Source organism: Equus quagga, chromosome 8 (assembly GCF_021613505.1).
Source record: "Equus quagga isolate Etosha38 chromosome 8, UCLA_HA_Equagga_1.0, whole genome shotgun sequence".
NCBI classification, from domain to species: Eukaryota; Metazoa; Chordata; class Mammalia; order Perissodactyla; family Equidae; genus Equus; species Equus quagga.
Window position 1 is genome coordinate 51,675,961 of NC_060274.1, and position 23,450 is coordinate 51,699,410.

General features: G+C 34.2%; 1 protein-coding gene across 5 annotated transcripts in view; it reads right to left on the reverse strand.

Moving 5' to 3' along the window:
• The window catches only part of CACNA2D1 (calcium voltage-gated channel auxiliary subunit alpha2delta 1), a 516,254-nt gene that overhangs the window by 176,734 nt on the left and 316,070 nt on the right, over positions 1–23,450 (reverse strand). For all 5 annotated transcript variants that reach the window (XM_046669483.1, XM_046669485.1, XM_046669484.1 and 2 more), the window contains exons 5-6: positions 22,711–22,752; positions 6,763–6,892 (exon numbers count right to left, since the gene is read on the reverse strand). In XM_046669483.1, coding sequence (XP_046525439.1) covers positions 6,763–6,892; positions 22,711–22,752 — 172 coding nt within the window. The remainder of the gene's footprint in view (positions 1–6,762; positions 6,893–22,710; positions 22,753–23,450) is intronic.

Consider the following 23,450-nt stretch of genomic DNA (forward strand, 5'->3'; position numbering starts at 1 on the left):
AGGTCTATTATAGGAAATAGACTTTTGGGAGCCAGGTAAGCCCAAAAAAGGAGCTCAGCAATCCGTATCAATGTATAACAATTTATGTAAATAGGAGACATTAAGAAGTTTCTCTGTATATTTTTTCTCTATTTTCCACTAAGATTTCTATCATCTGTTCCTAACTTGTACCACTGAATGATCGGGAAAGAAACTAACTTGAATGGAATTTATTTAACTAGAAAAGAAAATTTAAAAGTTATAGAGAAAGGCATAGAGAGAGAGTCTTTTGATATTCTACCAAACTTTACTTTCATTTAATTCACTACTATCTAAAGATCTCAATAATTTTATCTTAGCACATTAGCTCCTTCTCAATTAAAAGTGCTTTCATGAGGTTTATTTATGAGAATTAAATTTGTATGCCACACTATTTTGAGTAACTAGGTTAATTGACTAGAATGTTTTCAATATAGAAAATTTTTGATAATAAATATAAAATTAGAAGGAAGAGAATAGACCTCAAAAATATACAAGCTTTACACATTTTTGATCGGAATACTTCCTTGGGCTACAACCTTGGTCCAAGGCCCCATCATCCCTCCTCTATTCTTGCCTTTTATGTCTATTCTCAACAAAGTATCCAGTATCCACTTTTTTTTAATGAAGCTAAGGCGGATTATGTAATTCCTCCTCCAAAAAACATCTTATAGCTTTCCGTCTCTGTTATGGACTGAATGTTTGTGTCTTCCCAAAATCCGTATGTTGAAGCCCTAACCCCCAAAGTCATGGTATTAGGAGGTCGGGGCTTTTGGGAGGTAATTAGGGATAGATGAGGTCATTAGGGTGGAGTCTCTATAGTAGGATTAGTTCCTGCCTCCATAATGGAATTGGTGTCTGTATAAAAAGAGGAAGAGAGATCAGAATTCTCTCCCTCTGTAATGTGCACAAAGAGGTCATGTGAGCATACACAAAGACGGCAGCCACCTGCAAAAGAGGAAGAGAGACCTCACTAGTAACTGAATCTGCCAGCACCTTGATCTTAGACTTCCTAGCCTCCAGAGTTGTAAGAAATAAATGCCTGTTGTTTAAGCCACCCGGTATTTTGTTACAGTAGCCTGAAATGATTAAGACATTTACATCAAAGTAAAGATCAAAGTCTTTGCAATTATCCACAAGGCTATAGATGATAAAGCCTCTGCTGCTTTGTTAGTAGAGGCAGGGCAGCTTTTTCCTTTGTAATTTGTAACTGACATCATTTGAAATCCAGTAGCTATATTTTTTAAGACAAAACAAATGATCATCCAGATAAATTACAATGCAGTATTAGCGATTATAAGTAGTTCAATTTATAAAAAGCATGTACTTTTACTAAAGCATGAGACTTCCGAAGATAATAATACAACCCATGAAAATTTTCCTGTCTTCTTTTATCAAAATGAATGTATCTTTGTGATAAAAGTATGCTTATTTTTTAATTTCTAAAATGGAAATAATAGTTGACTTGCTTACATTACAAGATAAGTGTAAACACAAAAGTATCTAGTACCTGAAAGTGTTATGCAAGTTGAGGTTCCTTATTATTTTACCTTATTAATGTTTATTCTTTTGAAACTATAATAATTCTATAAATAACTATCAACATAAATTTGTTGATAAATGAATATAGATTATTCTATGAAGACACTCTCTACACTCAAATCTAAAGTGATGAAAAAAATTAACAAACTTCTATGATTAAAACCAAATTAAGTCAGAATATACAGTCCTTCTTTTGCTAAGCTGTATGCTTGTTTTTTTTTCCTTGAGGAAGATTAGCCCTGAGCTAACATGTGCTGCCAATTGTCCTCTTTTTGCTGAGGAAGACTGGCCCTGAGCTAACATCCATGCCTATCTTCCTCTACTTTATATGTGGGACGTCTGCCATAGCGTGGCTTGACAAGTGGTGCTATGTCCGCACCTGGGTTCCAAACCAGGGAACCCCAGGGCCAGAAGCAGAGCGTGTGATTAACTGCTGCACCACCATGCTGGCCCCATTTTATGCTTGTTTTTTATACTCAAACAGATAAATTAGATAGGAAATTAAGTATGTTTTGGGTGCCTTCTAAAATAAAAGTGCCAACTAGTGAAATTTTCAAAAATGAAAACTTTTAGATAATTAAATATACCATTCTAAAACTTCAAATATATCACTGAGCAAAAGTAATCACATTTCAATTCCATGGACTTTAAAAAGTAATCACCTTTGGAAGTTAGAACATGAGACTTCTTCTAAGAATGTAGCTACACAATTATCTTTACGTGAAAGGAGAGGCTGTTTCCTTCAGTTAAGCTTTCAATTAAAGTGCAATTTTGCATTTATTAAATTCAGAAACCTAAAACAATCCTGTAAATCTGATATGTTCCAATGAACTGCATGAAGAATACCAGTAATTATTAAATTTTCAAGATCTTGTTGACATTTCTGATTTTACTCCAGCCATTTACTCCCATAGCCCATAACACTGGATATGAATTTTAAAAGAGTACAGGCCAGGCAAGGGTCGGAGTCTTAGTGATGAGATTCAGAAAAGAAGGAGAAGCCAATATTAAAATAAATAGACTAAATAAGTAATCCAAAGACTAAGCTTCTTTTCCTTTTTTAAAAAAAGTATGCCTTAAACTAAAGTTTGTCTTAGGACTTCTGCAAACATCTATTTAAATATTTTATCTTATTGATTTTCAAAGTAATCAAAGTAATTTGTTTTTTAATTCTCTGAGGCTATTAAAATCATCCTCTGTAGAAATTTACAAATAATTGCATTCTAAGTTGGAAAAAAAAACAGCACTTAGACAAAGTCAAAACTAGTGTAAGATATTCAAAAAGGAGATGTGTATATTACTGTGACAATTAATATTCTTTAAAAAATGTATGCTTGGATTTACTTGGTGTCATATTTCATGTCTGTTTTAGCATGAAATAGATGCAGGCTTTAATTATCAATGTGATTTCAACTAAGAAAAAATAAAGAGTTAAAAAAATTAGAAAATGAAGATTCTCATGCTAAGTAATTATCTTACTAACTCCTGTGGACAATCCTGGCTCCCAAATAATATAACCGAGTCACAATTAACTCAAAAGTAAAATATCAGGAATTTTATCTATTGTAGTGATTAAGATTATAAAGTTTGGAATTAGAATTGATTTGAAATCTGACTCCATTTCTTACCAATAATGTGGTCTTTTATTAAAGACTCTGGTTCAGTTTTCCCTTCTTCAAAATTATTTTGACAAAGTTATAGTAAATAAGTGAGATACTATATTAAGAACATTTAGCATGGAGTCAAGCAACTAGTAAACTCAATAAATGGTTGTTATTATTAGTCAGGTCAATGAAATTGTAGAGTCTACTTATCTTTGGTATTTGCCAAATTTACCCACAAGGTAATGTACTAGACTTGTAAATTAAGTTCTAATTATTTTAGGTTCTAATTATCTATGGAAAAAATATGAAATGTATTTTTTACTTGTCTTTATTTCTTAAACATCATACCATTGAAAAATTAAGCAAAGTTACTTTGTTTTTATATTCTCTGGGTAGTCTGCTCCTGAAGAGAAATCTTCCTCCTCTCTATTTTCAGCCTTTTAACAGGTTAGCAAAAATGTCTTCTCTACTGTAAGTGTGGAGGAAAAGCAAGTTGAAGAAGCAGTATGAAAAAATCCCATTTGGATTATTTCATTAGTTAGTGTCTGCATTTTAAAAACTATTCTATAGGACTATGCCCCAAACTGATACTCATGATTACTTTCAGGAGGTGCTACTTTTGGAGACAATCATTTTCTATGTTAAATATGTATGCAATATTAAAATTTTTGCCACTGTGGTATATGGGTTTTAGAAGAAGAAAGAAATCTGTTTTTAAAATGTGAGAGGTACTGATATCATTCATGCAGAATTTAATGGAAAATTTGAGGATTTCTGGATAATCACTATGAGATTACTCGAACTTCAAGGAAATATCCCTATACGGTAGAAAAAAGATTGACTGCTCTACATGAGTATTGAGTGCAAAGGAGTAGGAAAAGCCTCATTAAATATTTTGTATACCTGAAGAGAGGGTAATGGGGAGAGAGTAAGCAAGCGTGAGAGGGAGCTGGCAGCTAAGTCTGTGTACTACAATGAGTCTCAAATGCGATATAGAGCAGGAAGTAAGCGCAAGCCATCTTCTTTCCCAGGTTATACTAGGCAAGGGTGCCCATGTCCCGGAAAGAATGAAGCTGTGGCGCACTGGCTCCTGCTACCATATCACTCATGGAGCAGGGCAGGGAGAGGGAATCAGTGCAGAGGCAAAGCTCTCAGAAGGAACCATCTCACTTCCCCCAGCTTCTAGATCCACAAGAAAGCAGATTAAAATCACAATACACTTAACCTTGTTATTTTTCCTTTCTTTGGGCTTGACAATCAAACAATAATCTATGAACCTGTTCTGAGAATCTATCTTGACTACCAATATTGGACAAATGGAAGGCTTTCTATTAACACAAGGTCGCAAGTAGGCAGGGTTCTGGTCACAACACATTTGTTTCGGTCATAGTGGGTTTTATTTTAATTTCTTTTTACATACAATTTTTCTATGTCAGTATATATTTTAAATAAAGTGTTCCATAAACTAAAGCTGTTAAAAAAAATCACTGACTTTGAGGATCTTGCTGACATTTATAAACTACTAAATTTCAGAAATAAGGAAAAAAATCCCTCAAATAAGAGGCAACAAAACAGAAGCACAGTCATGAAAGCTTTCTAACAAATCAAAAACACTCGTGTTAACCTCAAGCTTGTTTCACATAGTAACACAGGTTGGAAAAGAATGCATGATATCCACAGAGCATTGACAGAAAATGATTTGACTCAAAACTTCTATATCCAGCCAGTTTGTTCTTCTAATGCGAATTCAATAGAAACATATAATTTTAGAGTAATAAGATTATTATCTTGTTGACATACGCAAAAAATAATAGGTGATAGAAAATTTGAAACAAAATTTTTTTAAGAAAACGAGAAACACAACCATACAGGTCAGTATTGTCTAAATAGTTGTTGTAATAACAGTTAAAAAATGTAATTATAAATATGAAAAATAATTCTTAACAAAAAGAACACAATGGTCAGAGTGAAAAAAAGTATGAATCTAAATCCCAGGTAGTTCCTATAAGAATTTGGAATTAATAGGGTGAGGTGGATTGTAAAGAAATCAGATTATGTTTAATTCTCATGTAACATCAGAGACTATCTATACACACAATTTTGTTTCTATTATACATAGAGAAAAATTATGAGTGTACTATCTTAAAAGAACTGATAGGAAGAAAACAACATGTACTTTTTGAAACATTAAAAAAAGAAACAAAAGGAATGAATAATTTGATAGAAGATGAAATTTATGTTATGAAAAGAATCATACATGTACGCCAAAATGCCCTTTTAAACAACAAATAATCTCACAGTGAATCCAAAAAACAAAAGCCAATTTATAATATTAGTCCCTGTACTTAATCCTTTGTGTCTAAGTAAACTTTAATTGTAATTAATAGTAACAGCAAACATTTATATAGCATTTTACTATGAGACTGGCACTATTACACAAACTTATATTAACTAGTTTTATCCTCAAATGACCTTTCAGGTTGGTAATCTTATCCCCATTTTACAGATGAGGAAATTCTTGCCCAGAAAGTCAAAGGATTTGCCCAAGAAAATAACACTGTTAAAATTTAGATTTAAACCCAGGCCATCTGGCTCCAGAACCCAGACAGCTCTGGATACACTCTGGATACCCAGTACACGGTACAGCCTTTCTAATTAAAGGTAATATAAGAAACATACTTTTGAAAATCTCCAGTGGTTCTTTCCCCTCACCATTTACTTATGTGAGAAAGCAGGGAAAGAGGGGTTGGGAGAGTGGGTTAGAAAATGGATAACACCGAAGACCAGAGCTATGATTGAACAAAGACCCTGCCTTCTGGGTCAGAACTGGTCCTCAAGGATGATTAGGCTGCCCTTGGGAGAATTCCTAGTTAGAATTCTCAGGCTCTGCTCTTATTAATACATAGGATGTCTCTGAGAACATCATTGTCACAAGTTTCCTCCCCTGTATCTTCCTAAATCACTTATTCCCCTCCCTTCCTCACACTGAAAGATTCCCAATCAAATCTTCCATTTGGTGGTTTTCTATTTCTTTAGGTCTATTATCTGCTTCTTTCCTGCAACATTTCTTTTTATCGTCAGCCCACAATATATGGGGAGGGAGGTATCTTTTACCTGTATCCAAGGGTAAGGCAGAGAGAGAGAGAAAGAGAGAGAGAGAGAGAGACTGGAAAACATGATAAGATGTAGTAAGAACTGGAGAGTCTAAAATATACATCAGTTTGTGCGTTTGTGTAAGAATTTTTCTGTGTGTCCACTTATGCTACAAAGTTTTGATTATTAAAGACTATATCTATTACTTTTCAAGCTATTGATGTCAATTGGGAAGGCAGAATTATTTACTAAACAATAGAGTACACAGACACCTCCAATGGACACAGACACTCTTACAAATATTCACATAATGAAGCAATATGAGCATAAACTGCTTATGAAAATCAGGTTTCTTTTTTACACAAATCAGAGTTTACCACAGATTCCTGAATGAAATGTAAATAAAACAGTATCACATTTGCTTCTTTTTTGTTTTTCACATGTGAGATACATAAGATAGATGAGAGGATGGTATTCCAGCAACTGTTCACATTCTTTTACTTACAGCCTTCATAGATGTCAGTGGGAATATGGACTGCTGCATGCTGATAGGATATTTGTCGTCCAAAATTAGTATCATCAATAAAAACAGGTTTTATCCTCTGGCTGCCTGGCTCACTGTCATTTTTTTCAGGCTATATAGGAAAAGATAGATAGACAATAAGCAGGATATTACAACTTATGTTAACATAAGTATTCTCACATTCACTTCTTCATTTGCGAAATACCTATTCTTCAAAAAATAGATCTACAAGAGTATTTTAAAATATAGTACCATGATGACATCAGATACACAATTTCCATTCAGGTATTAGCATTCACATTTTGTCTTCATGATATTATTCACACAATAACCTAACTTCTCCAATTGCCTCAATCTTGGAGTCCCTCAGGATCATCCTGAGAAGACCAGAGCTTTCCCTTATCCAGCACTTATTAAAATGTACATTTACAGAACAGGATAAGTGCCTTTAAATACAGCCAAATTAAAATTATCCCCTTGAAATAAATTTCACTGTTTATGTTACCAAATTTATATCATGCAGTTGAGGATAACTTTTGGTTTGACAACAAATGGTACACATGACCACAAAAAGATAGCAACAAAGGATTATTTTATTTCGTGTTCCCTTGATTTTTGCATGTTTTCCAGGTATATCAATTTTTGGTTTTAAAAAAGAAAGCATACTAGGAAAGAAGAGATCTATTGTAACTCTAAGCTCAATTAAATCCTAACTTTAACCAATTAGTTTCCCAAGGTGGGAGCTAAGATCCAATTAATAAAAATTCCAGAAAATCCCGCAGGAGTTGAAAGATGAAGATTAATTTTCCATCTATTTGAACTATGCCTTGGATATTGAATTACCTTGTTGTCCTCCCCTGGCAAGAAACTAAGAATCTCACTCATTTTTCAAAATGCATCTCTATAACAATTTTTTTGGCTAATTATGTTAAACTTTTTTTTTTTTTTCCAGTTCAAATCTAGTTGTTTTAACTCTCCCCTAACTAAAAATGTTTTGATTACATTCAGGTCTATCTTATCAACTCCATTTTAGAGACTGTTTTCTGTATACCCAAGGGAATCTCCTCAAAAAAAAAACAACCCTGAAAAAAATCATAACATTTGACTATTTTGGCAGCACACTGCAGTGATGCAAGTGATAAACAATAGAAGAGATTTAAGTCAACAATCAGAAAATTTCTTAACAATAAGCTGGCTGAATGTGGCAACAACATAAAGGCAGCAGGTCTACAAAGAAGGGGTAATGAGCAACTTTCCATATGGCTCTGAAAATTTATATGACCAGATAACACATTGGTATCCTGAGATGTTTTAACACCTATATACACACACAAACACACACGTGTGTATTTTTTTTTTCCCTAGTGAAATTACAACATTGGAAAAATTTTTTAGACAAGATATTTTAGAATTTTTTTATGAATTCAGAAGATTTCTTTAGTTCTTCAGGTAATTAAAACCTTATAATGCCTTAGATTACCTGTGGGAAAACAATAGCATTAATACTTCAGAGACAATTTATTTAATATATTACGAAAAGAATGTTTTAATGTTAACACAAAAGGTAAATTTATAACATTAGTGGTCGAAAGAAAATCGAAGAAAAAATTCTAGTTCTTAAAGATGAGATCTACTGTAAGCCTCCACATATTCTTCTATTAGTAATTATGACGTGCAAAAGGAAAGGAAGAAACAGTCTGAAATAAGCAGACTTTGGGGGGAAAAGGGGAACATTAAGCAGCTGAAACTTCTAATAACACAAAGAAAGATAGCAAGTTAAAAAATACTGTAGGGGATATTAAAGCAAAATATACATATACACATTTTCTAAATATTACAGAGTGAGTCAAGGCAAGTATGAATATGAATCACATAAAAATGAACTACATGAAGTCAAAAAGGCACTGATCACTGCAAAAATATGTTTATTAAATTAAATTTTAAAAGCAAAAACAGACATTCTTCAAATAAAATGTATTCAGGTTGCTGATGAAGATTATGGTGATAACATTCAAAAAAGTTGGAACACAGAATCTGAGAACATTCTCAAAACTGATAGACTATGAATTTGCATGATGGATGAATGTATGTGAATCACCTGTTCCAGGACCTAGCACACAGTAAGGATGAGAGCCATCAGAATCACAATATAAGTAAGTGTGAGGACCAGAAGAGTTGGCAGCTGATTTAAATTCCACATGTAGTGTGAAATTTTCAAATCACCAGTATTAGAAAGGGACATAATACTATAAAAAATATACATATCTATTTTATACACAAATATGTAACCTAAATTTCGGGAAGAGGTAAATAGGCTATTTCTCTGTACTAAGAGATTGTGAAATAGTGTCTTGCATTTGAAAAGCACTATGTGACCTCAGATAGCCTGAAAGTTCAATATAGTCCTCTCCCATGGAAACCGTATAGTATTATACATTCAATCATAAAGGGAAAATATTTAAATGAGGCCATTTTATTTCTAAAAAATTAAAAACAAATTTTCATATCATGAATATTAAGATAGGCAAATAAACTTTTCGAAATATTGTCAGGGCAAAAGAAGTTAAAAAAATATTTTTGCAAAGTAGAAAGACCGATTATTTTCCCTTGATATCTGAAGCGGAGACAGGCTAATGCCATAAAACTAAGGTATAGTCAAAGAGCCCGGACTCCAGGACTCCAACATCTCACTTTATTTACAATGAAATAAAAACCTCTCTATGGACTGCAAGACTCCGAGTGACTATTTCTTTCCTGATTACTCATCCAGATCTCTCACTCTGCTTATCCTTGCTCATTGTGTTCCTACCACACTGGCCTGTTTTCTGCTCCTTGCACACATCATGCTCTTCTTGGCTTAGATGTCCTTGTGGCATGTCATTCCCTTTGCCTGGTATGCTTTTTCCTGGTCTCCTTTCCTAGCATTAATTGTTCTTCAAGTCTCAGTTGAAAAATCCTCTCTTGGAGATTCCCCCACCTAAATTATCCCCCATAGAATCTTGAAAATATTACCCCATTTATTACCTTCAGAGCAATAAACTAATTGTAGATATCTAACTTTGTATTTGTCCCATGTTTGCTGTCTTACTACACTAAAATATAATCTCCATGAGGGCGAGAGACTGCGTTGACATTGTTCAGTTGTATCGCAGCACCTAGCATATCACTCAGAACCGTATTTGGTTGCCATTTTTATAATATTTGTTGAATGAATAAGTAAACGTGAATCCACGTTCGCTGGTCCCCAAATTTATGCTTTTTCTATTACAGTATGAAGCAAGAACAAACATTGGAAGAAATTCGGTAAATGGACAGATAGCGCCTCAGTCAGGAATCTCAGTTCTCATTCTCATTCCAACTCTATGAATCTTTGCTGTGTCGCCTCAGGTTTTTTTTTTAAAGAAAGAGAGGGAAACAAGATCTGGAAGTTTCCTTCTAGCTCTGAAGATTCTAATTCTGAAATCTATGAATTTAAACTAAAGGCAAATTTTTTACAAGACTTTTTTTTAATGCTAAGTAACTGCAAGAACATGCAAATGGTGGAATGGTGGTATAAAGAAGCATTTATCAAAGGAGTTTTTTGGTATCCAAACCCCTTGTCTCTGAGAATTTCTGTCTTAATTTAGGGCAATACCTTTGTAGTGTAGAGCTATTGACATCAATCAAACAGAGACAATTTGCAGGTGAACATGAAGTAAAACATTAGTTAGGCTTTTCTCCTGAATTTCATAGGTTTTAGTCTTTCAACTTACTTCCCTCAAGTGATAATTAAGGCCATCTTTTTCATAAGAACTTAAATAAAAATAAATACACGTGTTTCAGTGGTCTCCAAAAGAATTCATTAGAGGGCTGGAAGAAAACATTAGAACTTATACCTATTTCTAGCACATGAAGTAGGGAAAAAAATCAAAGTTTACTACTATTTACTATGTGGTTCAACATTAGCTGCCCTCCCCACCTCCCCACGCCTTACCAACTGTGTGTGAGCTGGTTTCAAGTCACCTGTTACACTCCAGGTACCACAAGGAGAAAGTGGAAACATCACACATTGACAGGTTGAGAGCTGCCTTCTCACTTGTAAGTCACTTTCAATGTACTATTCTACACTTTAAATGTAAGTTTACATATTTTCTTCTCTGGTTTAATCTATTTCATATAGTCTAGTAACTTTAAAAGATTTATGCAAATTAATAATGATTAGAGATGAAATTCTAGCAATGGAAGTGGCATTGAAAAAAAGGAAATGACAGAGATGGTGCTTCTGTTCCCAGCATGAGCTCTTCCTCATGCTCATCACAAGAAAAAAACAGTGATTCAATTAATTCAATTAGGCAAGTTGGTGAAAAAAGGTAAAATTATCAAAAAGACTATTATAAATACGATTTATATTTACTAGTGATAATAATGCCCTGTGTTCAAATGGCATGTTGAGACATTGCCAATGGTAATATGAAGTCATCATAATTAACAAAGGCTAAGCATTCAATAATTAAGCATTCAAAATAACTAAGCATTCAAAAGACCTTTACAGTTTTTCTTCTGGTGATTTTTAATGTCATATGTCATCTAAATCAATACTTTGTAAAATTTCGCTTATCTTAAAGATTTAGAAGTCTCTTTTGAGGTTTCTCAACATATTAGTTCAATAGCATATATACAGAATTTATAAGTAAATATCCTTATATTGGGCAGTGCATATTTGTAACTGATATGCACGTGCAAGCAAACAAAGGCTGAAGACATCATTCAAACAATCCAGCCCCATCTTTGTTTACCCATGTTGTACATAGGATAAGCTTACAATATCCATATAATGCTGCCAAATTTTCCAAACTTAATGTGCCCAAAGCATTAAAAAAAATCAAGATAGACTCAAAAAATTTCAAAAGAAATTCCCCAAAACATAAGGCAGATTCCCAGAAAAAAATGGAATCTGATCTAATCTACCTTTTTATGAGTTTTATGGTTTTTTCCCAATGAATACTAATGTGGCTATATTTCACACAGGGATGCATGCATTAATTTTAAGGTATCCATGGCAAATATCACTAGGAATATTGGACAGAACAGTGGAGATTTATGATTCGAAGTCTAACAACCTTTTTAATCATAGAGATTTTAGTTTACCTACTGCAAATCACTGCAAACTAACAACTGCCAGTGATGAAGCTGGTTGGATAAAATACAAGCCAAATACATCAAAATTAAATATGGACAGAATAATGGATAGGTATAATAAATTAAAATTTTAAATCAAAATCATCCCCCAAAATTTTCACCTTAACTCTTGATTTCTAACAGCTCCATCCAGGGCTCTCTTCTGTCCCCAACATGTGCCCATGGCATAGGCCAGGGCAGCACAGCTCAGTGACACACTGCTACTACTGTGGATCACACCAACTGCACTGCATTCAAGCCCCTGCACTCTCAAATACCACGTGTGCGGACACCAGACAAGTCACTTAAGCTCACTATACTGTCTTATCCAAAACTCATTAAGATAATAGTATGCTCCACAGAGGATTAATGTGAACTTAAAATGATACACTGCATATGAATTACTGCCTAGTACAGAATAAGTATATATATGTTAAGTATTATTATAATCTATTTAAACATATAGCATCCAAAATACAAACAAGGAACCCTGACTGAACCAGTTATTATACAGAAGCAATTAATATTCTATCTCTATGCCATCACCTATTTGAGGATTCAACATCAGTCATTAGCACAGCCTGAAATAAAGGCTGCACACTATAACATAGTTTTAAAAAAGTGAGAAAAGAAACCTAGACTTTGACTCTTACTTTATTAATTAGAATAGATTTCATTGCTGTTTGATACATATCCCTATTAGCTCATTCTAGAACCAGATTTATTTATTTCTATAAAATAAAATAAGATCATAAAAGATTGAGCTTTTAAAAAGACATTTAGATAGGACTGTATGTTCGAATTATTTTTAGTGTAGACGAGACTCTGCTAAGAAAATAAATAGCAACATAAATATGCAACAGAATTCAGCAGACTAGCCAAATGTCCCAGACAGATGAAATTTTTAACACGATCAATAAAATGAAATGTAGCAAATAAATCAATTCAATTTATTGACATGGGAATTCTGGGTTGAACTTATTTCACTTGGATTTTAGTCAGAAACATAGATCTTGGAACTAGGTTAATAAGGGCTTTTACTGATCTGCTTTCTTTTTGCTTGCTTTGGGAGATAAGAATATTGTGCAGTTTGCTGGCACAACTCAAGCCTTCTTGGGGAATCTGCTTCACGAATCTTCATGGAATTTAAGGACTTATCGGGACAGATGTCTCTAAAAACCTAAACTGAGAACTTAAATACATTTCAAAACTAAGCTCTTGAATGCGGAATTGCATCAATAATTCTTGCATTACAGCTTTTTTTATATCGTCATTTAATTTTCCTTTCAAACCTGGATATATAAAACCTACAATGATATCAAGACAAATTTCTGCCTTGTGTTCACATTTTTTTCTAAACATTTTTTGAAGATTGTACTCTGATTTTTATTTTGCTGTGCAATATGTTAAGTTTTCTACACACATGCAAGGATTATATACATAACAATAAAATGAAAAATAACTCAATATACTACCCTTTTATTATTGTTAACACATACAAACATGCTCCATTTGGAGCTAAAATCACTTCAAATCAATCAAATTTGTAATAGTATTAATAATTATTTTTGGGCCAGCTCAGTGGCGCAGCGGTAAAGTTCACATGCTCCACTTCTTGGCAGCCCAGGGTTCGCTGGTTTGTTTTAAAAATTATACTTATTAACATTTCTGGATTGCCAAATATGAGACAGGAAATGTTCTAAGTGATTTATGTGTTAACTAACTTAATTTTCACAGTAACTGTATGAGGTAGGTATTACTATTACCTTTATTTTACAGAACAAAAGAGTGAAACACAGAGAGATTATGACTTTGCCATATCACCCACCCAGAAAATGGCAGAGCTGGGATTCAAATCCAGGCAATGGCACTCCAGAGTACAATCTCTTAACTATCACACTCTGCTACCTCCTATGTATAACAACACATACAGTGATTATTCATATATGCCTTACTATTTAGGGCAAAACCCCCCCCCCAGAGTTGTGTATAGAAGTGTTTTGGAGTGAAATGTCCTATCTCTAATTTATCTTAAAATATTTAAGCAAATAATAGATGAAGCAATTATGGAGAGTCACTATACTATTCTCTCTTCTGTATATTTAGAATATTTTTTCGATAAAAAGTTAAAAAAAATCTGACATTGAAACATTATGCTCATTTTAATGGCATAACCTCTTCAGAAATGAAGTTCAATAACTATTATTTATTCTAATGGTATGTAGAATCAGACAGAACTTTAGTTTGATGGAGTAATTATAACAAGCCTGATTTCATGTTTCACAGAGATTCATAATAACTTAGCTTATCAGATTGGTCCAGACTTGAAATGAAAAATCCTGATCCTTATATCACTTGTAGTAATTGCAAACAAATATTCTAACTCTGCTAGTTATCCCAAACGTGCATCAGTTTTGGAAATAGGGGAAATTATACTGTCTGTTTGACTTTACTCTCAGTTCTCATGACTGTCCCTGGGGCCAATGAGAGGAAGGGGAAGATGAGAGAAGATAAGGAAAAAACGTCCACTGCCACTCCCATTTTCTATAGCCTGCCCTGTCACATGAACAAACGGAAAACATTCATATTAAGAATTAATTCAAATATATCCATAGTCACAGCCAGCTCTGCCATTCCTCTTGTAACTTTGTTCCACCCAACTTTGAAACAAAATATTTTCATTTCCACCATGCTTGCAAAGGGCTTCCTGTTTAGTTTCCAAATAGAGCATCACTTCTAAAAAATGAACGTATCTTCACAAAAGCTATGTAAGTACTATGCGTGCTGAAACAGACATCTACCCTTACAAGCATTATCTCAACAATTACTCTAAACTATTAAAGCAGGAAACCGAATAAGATCCTTACCTCAAATTGCTAAAAATTTAATAGAGAAAATTATCCCTGTATACAAATATTATTGTGTAACGTATTATAATATTAAAGCCAGAAGTGTGTAACAAGTTGTTTAGACCACCTAGAGGAAGAAAATACTATTTGCTATCTAGGAAAACCAAGAAAGGCTTCAAGAGGAGGCAGTATCTGAATTTTTTTTTTTTTTTTTTTGGTGAGGAAGATTTACCCTGAGCTAACATCTGCCAATCTTCCTCTACTTTTCGTATGTGGGATGCCTCCAAGGCATGGCTGGTGAGTGGACTAGGTCTACGCCTTGGATCTGAACCTGCGAACCCAGACAGTGGAAGTGGAGCGCGTGAAACTGACCACTCAGCCACAGGCCAGCCCTGTGAATTGTGTTTTAAAGAATACTTATCATTTGATTGGAAAAGGTGTAAGATATAATGATCAGGTAATTAGAGGAGAGAATGTTAACGTTAACAAGCACACTGGACACAGGAATGATCGTCTTAAATTTCTAATAAGGCTCTATTCTTCATATCCTTCCATGAGAACTGTGGCTCGCCAAATAATTTAGCCCAATTATACATGCATTTTTAAGTTTCAATGAGAAATCTGTTTTTAGACGACTATAGTTATAATTTTTTAATCATATTACACAATCCTAAGTGACATTAATTCTATCCCTATTTCAGCCACTGCTGTGGTAAATCTGGCTGTCACTATTTATTTCCATACGCACAAAGTGAATATAAATAGCACTGATCTGAGTAGCACAGATATTATCAAATGCCCCTGAGGAACTTTCATATATCAAAGCCCTTGAAAAGGTTACAACTTGATAGCTGCCCACAAACTGACTAATTCAGACGCGGCCAATAGAAAGTTTACACCCTAAGGAATAATTGACCACTTTTGGATGCTCGTTTTACCTTTAGGTGAGGCCATATATCACCATTGTAATGAACAAAATCAATAGATTACACTTGAATATATCATTCTTTATATTCAAATCTTAACTTGGTGATAGACCAGCATAATAAACATGGAAGAATAATAGGAATCAGGAGATTCCAAACTTAATCCTAAACTACGGCCTCCTTCGGATGAGTTACTTCTATTATGAAAGCTACTCCTTCTTCATTTCCAGCTGCTCACAGTCAAACGTTGGTGTGCTGAGGATTCTATCCTGTACTATCTTAAGGCACTTTTATTTTATTTTATTATGTTGTATAGATGTATGAAGTGGGCTGAGAGTGAGCCAACAAGGAGTAGTAGAAGTAAAGAAAACTGGAGAACGCACCACATCAAAAGGCATTCAAACTCACTTTGTGTCAGGACACCAAAATATATCTGTAGTTGAATCTGGCCTTGCTACATATGCAGCTTCACACTTGCTGAAGAAATTTCAGCCACCTGTTTTCAAAGTCCACTCAAAAGCTAAACATCAAACTACTCTAGGCCAAACTAAATATTCAGCTGCCTAGTAAAAATCTCCTCTTGGATATCCTTGAGCGAGCTTTTGGTATAAATGTTCTTGCCTTTTAAAAATATTTGCCTGAGGGGCTGACCCCGTGGCGGAGTGGTTAAGTTCGCACATTCTGCCTTGGTGGCCTGGGGTTCGCCAGTTCAGATCCCGGGGGCTGACATGGCACCACTTGGTAAGCCATGCTGTGGCAGGCATCCCACATATAAAGTAGAGCAAGATGGGCACGGACTTCAGCTCAGGGCCAGTGTTCCTCAGCAAAAAGAGGAGGATTGGCAGCAGATGTTAGCTCGGGGCTAATCTTCCTCAAAAAAAATTTTTTTTTTTTGCCTGAAAGAAACACTGTAGGTCTTTCAAATCTACAAGTATATACAGATTTCTTTGCAGAGCTGAATGCTTTCCTCCACTCAACCTTTGATTATTAACTCTAATCCACATATTTTGATTTGATCGTTGGAAACACATCTCTGCATTCTGTCCTCTGTATTTGTTATCTTTTCTCCCATAATATTGTTTTTTATTATTATTATTTTTACATTTTTCACATTCTGGGAGTATTTTCTGTTTCCTCTGTGCATCACTGATGAATAATTTGCATTGTCAAATTTGTTAGCTCTTCCAATGGAAATTTTGTTTTAGCAGTTTTGGTTTAGATGATTTTATTTCAGTCAGTTTGTCATAGGACACTGGTTTTTTTTCTTTGGAGACACTAAGCATACATTTAATGTTGTTTTTCTTCGTTCTGAAGTACCTGAAGTGACACTATCTCAAAGGAAAATTTTCCTGAGTCTTAATATTTAAGTATTTCTACTGTACTGTTCCTGAATTTTTCATGGATTTCTCCATTGACTAGTTTCCATTTTATTGGTTTTAAACAAAGAAAGGCCTATCTAGTGTTTCTTCAGGTTTAGGATTATACAGTCTCAGGATTGGGAAACAGTCCAGATGGTACGGATTTTTTCCCAAGCAACGTTTTCTTTGCTGCTGTCATATTTGTAACTTGAGGGCAGAGAATGATATACAGCATTTGGTATGGTTTCTGGTCAACAGTAGGTATTTTCTAAGAGCAAATGTTTTCTTCAGGGTGTGTATTTCAATTCCAGTCCTCCAAATTACAGAGACTCAGATAGGCCTAGGCTGAAACTGGGGTGGTAGTGATAGAGCCTCTTTAAAAATGAGACAAAGTATAGGGGACAGAAATGGAGGATATATGACTCCGGTTTTCTGCAGTCATTTCACATTTGCGTAAAATGAAGCTTCCATTTTAACTTAGATATATTGACTTACCGGAAAAAAACCTTATTGAGTGATTACAACGTGCTAGTTCCTGTAAGAGCTATGTCAGCTGCTGTGAGTATGCCAGAGTTGCCCTCCAGAAACTTATTTGACTCTAGGGAAGGACCCAAGGAAATAATCTACGCAGACAGGTTGTGCTCCAAGGAGAAGAAACTGCCATTTCATTAGAAAACTCATATCGGCTTAGGAAAGAAGCAGTAAAGTTTCTTCAGGGTCTTAAATACCAAATAAAGGCACTAATAACTGATATGAAGATCTTACCAATGAAAAAAATTATGAATATAATGTTTAGGAATATTTATATATTAACAATGTACAGAAAATTTTAAGCATCAAATATGAGACCATTTCAATAGCTCTTAAATAAATATTTGAGAATAACATCTAAAGTCAGATAATTGTCATGGAGAATAGAAGGAAGTGATTGATGTAAGAGAGCTGGGAAATAGAGAAAATGAGGACTATTCCACCAGGCAAAGATGGGAAAGCAAATCCTCTCCTGCTAATGCAGAACTGGAGAAAAAGTTAAAAATGCTAACCACAGGTTCAGAATTTACAATCTTTTAGTCTCCTTCAGGAGGCATAACATTTAAAATAGAATATTTAGCTCTCAGTTATTTATATCACCATTCAAACATATGAGGACAAATTTATTAATTGATAATATTGTTTCAATATCTCATATTCTAATTAGTTCCTTTGTTCATTATATATTAGATGTTGATATATGAGATGACAAACTCACATTATATAATCTTCAACCACCTTTTTTTTTCTTTTTTTTTGCTGAGGAAGATTAGCCCTGTTGTTGCCAATCTTCCTCTATTTTTTATATGTGGGTTGCTGCCACAGCATGGTCACCAATGAGTGTTGTAGGTCTGTGCCTGGGAACTGAACCCCAGCCACCAAAGTGGAGCTTGCCAAACTTAACCACTAGGCCACGGGGCCAGCCCCTACCAATCATCAATTTTTAATAACGTATATGGCTTTGTGGAATTTGACCAATAAAAATACAAACCTAAAGGGATACATAGTCACAACAAAGAATAGTGATGACAAGCCAATTCAAATCAAAACAATGAGATGGCATTATGATTTGTGAACATTTGATATATAAATATCAAGCATGACACGTATAAAGTTGTGAGTATAGCAGTCAATTAAATTCACCTATATATATATGTTATTGCAAAACTTTTGGTGAAGGTGAGTAAATTTCACCATCCATAGAAGTCCAACTTCATCAGACAACCAAGCATCTTCAAAAAAAGCTGTAATCGCCGAAAATCTTAATGTAGACTATCAAAGTGCAACATTTACTTATATTCCTTAACTTTCTCTCCTTGTAAGATAGTAACTATTTCCATTGCAGAAAATGTTGATCATAGTGATCAAAATACATGCATTAAGGACAGACTAAAAATTACTCACTATAGCACATAATTTTATAATCATTTTACTGTAAAAGAGAATTTTTTCCTCAGTTGCAAGTTAAAGAATTTGACTCCATTTAAATGATAGAAGTCACTCAGATACGTAAGTAGAGTTTTGGAATTAACTTTAATATATCAAGAAGAGCAAACTGAAGATATGTGCAGAAACTGCTAATTATCTCCCAGTTAGTATTCTCCCCATTCTCTCTTTCGTAATAGGACCCTATACTTTATTTGGGTGCATGTTTATTGCGGGTGGATGGGGAGAATTATATTCCACATCCTCTTCCAACTAGGCAAGGCTAGGCACTAAATTTTGGACAATGGGTACAGATAGAAGCGAGGTGTGCAAGCTCCAGAACATGCCCTTAATGGCAAAGGACATGTCCTCCATTGTCACTTGCCTCGTTCCTATTTCCTAGAATGCAAAATCATTGTGCATATTGGACCATCAGTCTTGGATCACAACGTGGAAAAGCTACATTGAGCAGAGCAGAAGACATGAGAAGCACCCTGGGGCCTGAATGGTAGAGAGGCCACATTAGGCCTATACCTGGGATGTTACATGAGAGAGAAATAAACTTTAGTCCTGCTTTAGCCACTAAGGTCTCTCTATGACAACCAAACCAATATACTAATCATTAAATCTGGTTCATTTTTCTTCAATGTCTAAGGGTTTCCAAAAGCAATAGTATTATCATAGCTAAAGTACTTTGAATTTCCCCAATAAAAAGTTGTAGTGAAGTATAAAATGAATTATCTTACAATTCTTTACAAATTCTCAGAAATTTTACATGAAATCATCCAATTCCAGCAAACTTGACTATGTTTGCAGGATTCCAAGAATATTCAGAACTGGAATGAAATATATGTATCACCTAGTCAACTGTAGCATGTCTTAAATGAGAGAAAAACAGTTTTAACTTTAATAGCTTTTAATGCCATATGGTTGATTATAATCTTAGGGCTGGACTAGGATATGAATCAAAGTCTCTGATTCCCATTTTAGCACTCTTTCTACTATGCAATATTCTTTGCAAATTATTCTGGCACTGTTATTATTTATATATAAGGAAATAGAAATAATTTCTCCAAACGCTGAGCATCTTTTTTAAATTTTAAATTTAGAAGCTGATATTTTGCCTTTTATAGGATTTTGATTTGATTTGCTAAGAGTTCATCTCATGGCCTAAAAAAGAGAACGGATCTTTTTTATAGGCATATTTATAACCCATAGTAATATTACAGGCTTTTTTGGATGGGAGAAAGCAAAAAACAAGGAAAGTTTAATAGGTTCACTTATATTAATACTTTTCTCTCTTACACAGTTTTTTTTTGAATATATGAATAAATATCTCTGTTGGCAAATTATGTAAATGTAAACATTGACACTCAAGTGTTACAAGTATATAACCTGTGTGCACTTTTCCACTTATAATGAACACATATGCTAAGTTTGCAGCATAGGGGCTGAAAGCAGAATGGTACTTACTAAAAAGTCATAACTACATTTGTGCATATGATTGCTAAAATAAAAACAAACTGGCTAGTTCTATGCAAAATAAAAAATAACTTTCTAATTAACAAGCAAGCTTGACTTAAGTAAATAGAACTGTTTTACTTAACATTAAAAGTGTAACTAAACAGTTTTAAGAAAAAATATGTATCATCATATTTAGGCAACATTAGACCTGCTAGGTCAGCTTGTTTGTAAAGCCAATCATTCTAGAATAATTCACATTATTTATTATAAAATCTTTTTCATAGTTTTACAAACTAAATGTTTAATAAAAGTTGCAACAGGAAGGTTGATGAAGACTCTGTATATATTTTTAAATGATCATATAATTTTTAAATATCAAATACTAATATTAAAGGTGAAACTAAACAACACAAAAATGATATTCATTCAGATACCAAACAATAACCTATTTAAACATTTTGTGTTAGCTGTCGGTTTGTCCTTAATAAGCCTCCTACATCATTAGAATAACACACATATTTACCATAAGAGGATAGTTAGCACTAGTGAAACATTTATGTCTAGAAAGAAGAAAACACTTTTTAAAACAATCTTAGTTCTTCAACTATAAAATGGAGAAAATAAAATCTATTTCCTTCATAGTGTTATTGTAGGAATTAAAATAATTTGAGCAAAGTGGTTAGTAGTGTGCAGGCAAAGTAGTGCTCAATGCACTAAAGCATTCACAAGCAGTAGTGATGGTAGCGTAATTTGGGAAGCTATGGCACTTCAAGCAAACTATATTTATTGTTTTGTTTTTTCTGAAGACAAGCTACACTTATTTTTATATATTTTTTCACTTTCCTGTTAAATAGCTGGAATAAAATTCTATATCATAATATAGGACTATATTTTTGATTCAGATAAAAAAGTGTGGGGCCAGCCCCACGGCTGAGTGGTTGAGGTTCTGCATACCCTGCTTCGGTAGCCCTGGTTCACAGGTTCAGATCTTGGGTGTGGACCTACTCTACTCATCAGCCATGCTGTGGAGGCATCCCATACACAAAATGGAGGAAGATTGGCATGGATGTTAGTTCAGGGCTAATCTTCCTCACTAAAAAAAAAAAAACCAAAAAAACTGTGAATGACAAATAATATTTGTTTGATTTTTTCACTGATATATCCCTAGCTCTCAGAAGAATATTGAAAACATAGGAGGCCCTCAACAAATTTTTTCTTTTTGAGGAAAATTAGCCCTGAGCTAACATCTGCTGCCAATCCTCTGCTTTTTGCTGAGGAAGACTGGCCCTGAGCTAACATCCGTGCCCATCTTCCTCTACTTTATATGCGGGACGCCTGCCACAGCATGTCTTGTCAAGCGGTGCCATGTCCACACCCGGCATCTGAACCAGCGAACCCTGGGCCACCGAAGCATAATGTGCAAACATAATGGCTGTGCCACCAGGCCGGCCCCAACAAATATTTTTAAATAAACAAATAAGTATATGTAGACATTGTTTTCTGATGAAAAAAGTCAAATATATGAGAATTTAAGAGAACTTGAGTGTAAAATTATATTTTATAATTTTATAAATGTTTCCACCATAACTAAGTAATTAGAATGTCTCCCTAATATCTGTCCAAATTTGGCAATATTAGAATTAACTTATTCAAGCTAAAATAATCCATGTTCTAAAATTATTTGCATATGTACATTAGAGTCATTCATTCAAAAAGGCATATTGAGCATTTCTATGCTTCAAAGATTGGGTAGGCAGGGCCAGTTGTTGCACAGCTTCCAGGGTATCATTTACATTGTAGCTGAAATAGGTGGTTCTTCCTGGTATGTGCAGTTCAGGCCAGAGTAGACTTGCCTAGTAACCCTGGTGACAGAAGCCAGGTTACAGAGATGGGTCAAATCCGATTTCTGTCTTTAACATTGCTAATGGAGAACAGAGTATTTAAGTCAGTGTAGTGGACTGAGATCTGGACAGGGGGCAATGGGAGTTCAGATTCAGAGAAACACGGGGCATTTCTACTTAGGAAGATGCCAATAGTAAGTTGTTAAAGATCACATAACCACCAAAATTCATCATTACCTTGTTGGGTCTAACTAGTATTCTGCTTATGCTATAGAACACTTTTGGAAAAACTAAACCTTCTAGGCCAGCTTGTTTTGTAAAGCCAATCATTCTAGAATAAATTTATCTTGGAATTTAATATAAAACTTTAAATACTCACATCAAGATCGTCCTTTGCATTGTAGTAGACAACTTCATTGCTCTATAACAAAGAAAAGAACAGTGCTTTACTGATTTGAGTAAAACATAAAAATATACTGGATCAAACACTGAATACATTTTGTGCATATTTTAAATAATAAACCCCTTATAATATTCCTTTCATGACATATTCCACAAAGACCAATAATAATTTTCTAAGAACATATTAAAACACTTTATCAGTGATATTGAAAAATACATATTGCATTGAGAAAAAAGGTCTCAGTATAGGTCTGAGAACTGTTTGTCAAGAAAAAATAAAGAATTCCTAATGCAAAAAAGTTATATACGTACACACACACACACATATACATACACCTAAATCATAACATGATAAACAGGACAATTCAAGAAAAATGTAAAATAAGTGGCTCGTTAATATTTTGCTGAAACCATGACTTTAAAAAAATATATATCAAGTGTTGAAATTATTCTTTTTGTTTGTTTCTTTGTTTTTGTTTTCTTTGAGGAAGATTAGCCCCGAGCTAATATCTGCTGCCAATCCTCTGCTTTTTGCTGAGGAAGACTGGCCCTGAGCTAATGTCCATGCCCATCTTCCTCTACTTTATATGTGGGACATCTACCACAGCACGGCTTGCCAAGTGGTGTCATGTCTGCACCTGGGATCTGAACCGGCGAACCCTGGGCTGCCGAAGCAGAACATGTGAACTCAACTGTTGTGCCAGCGGGACAGCCCCT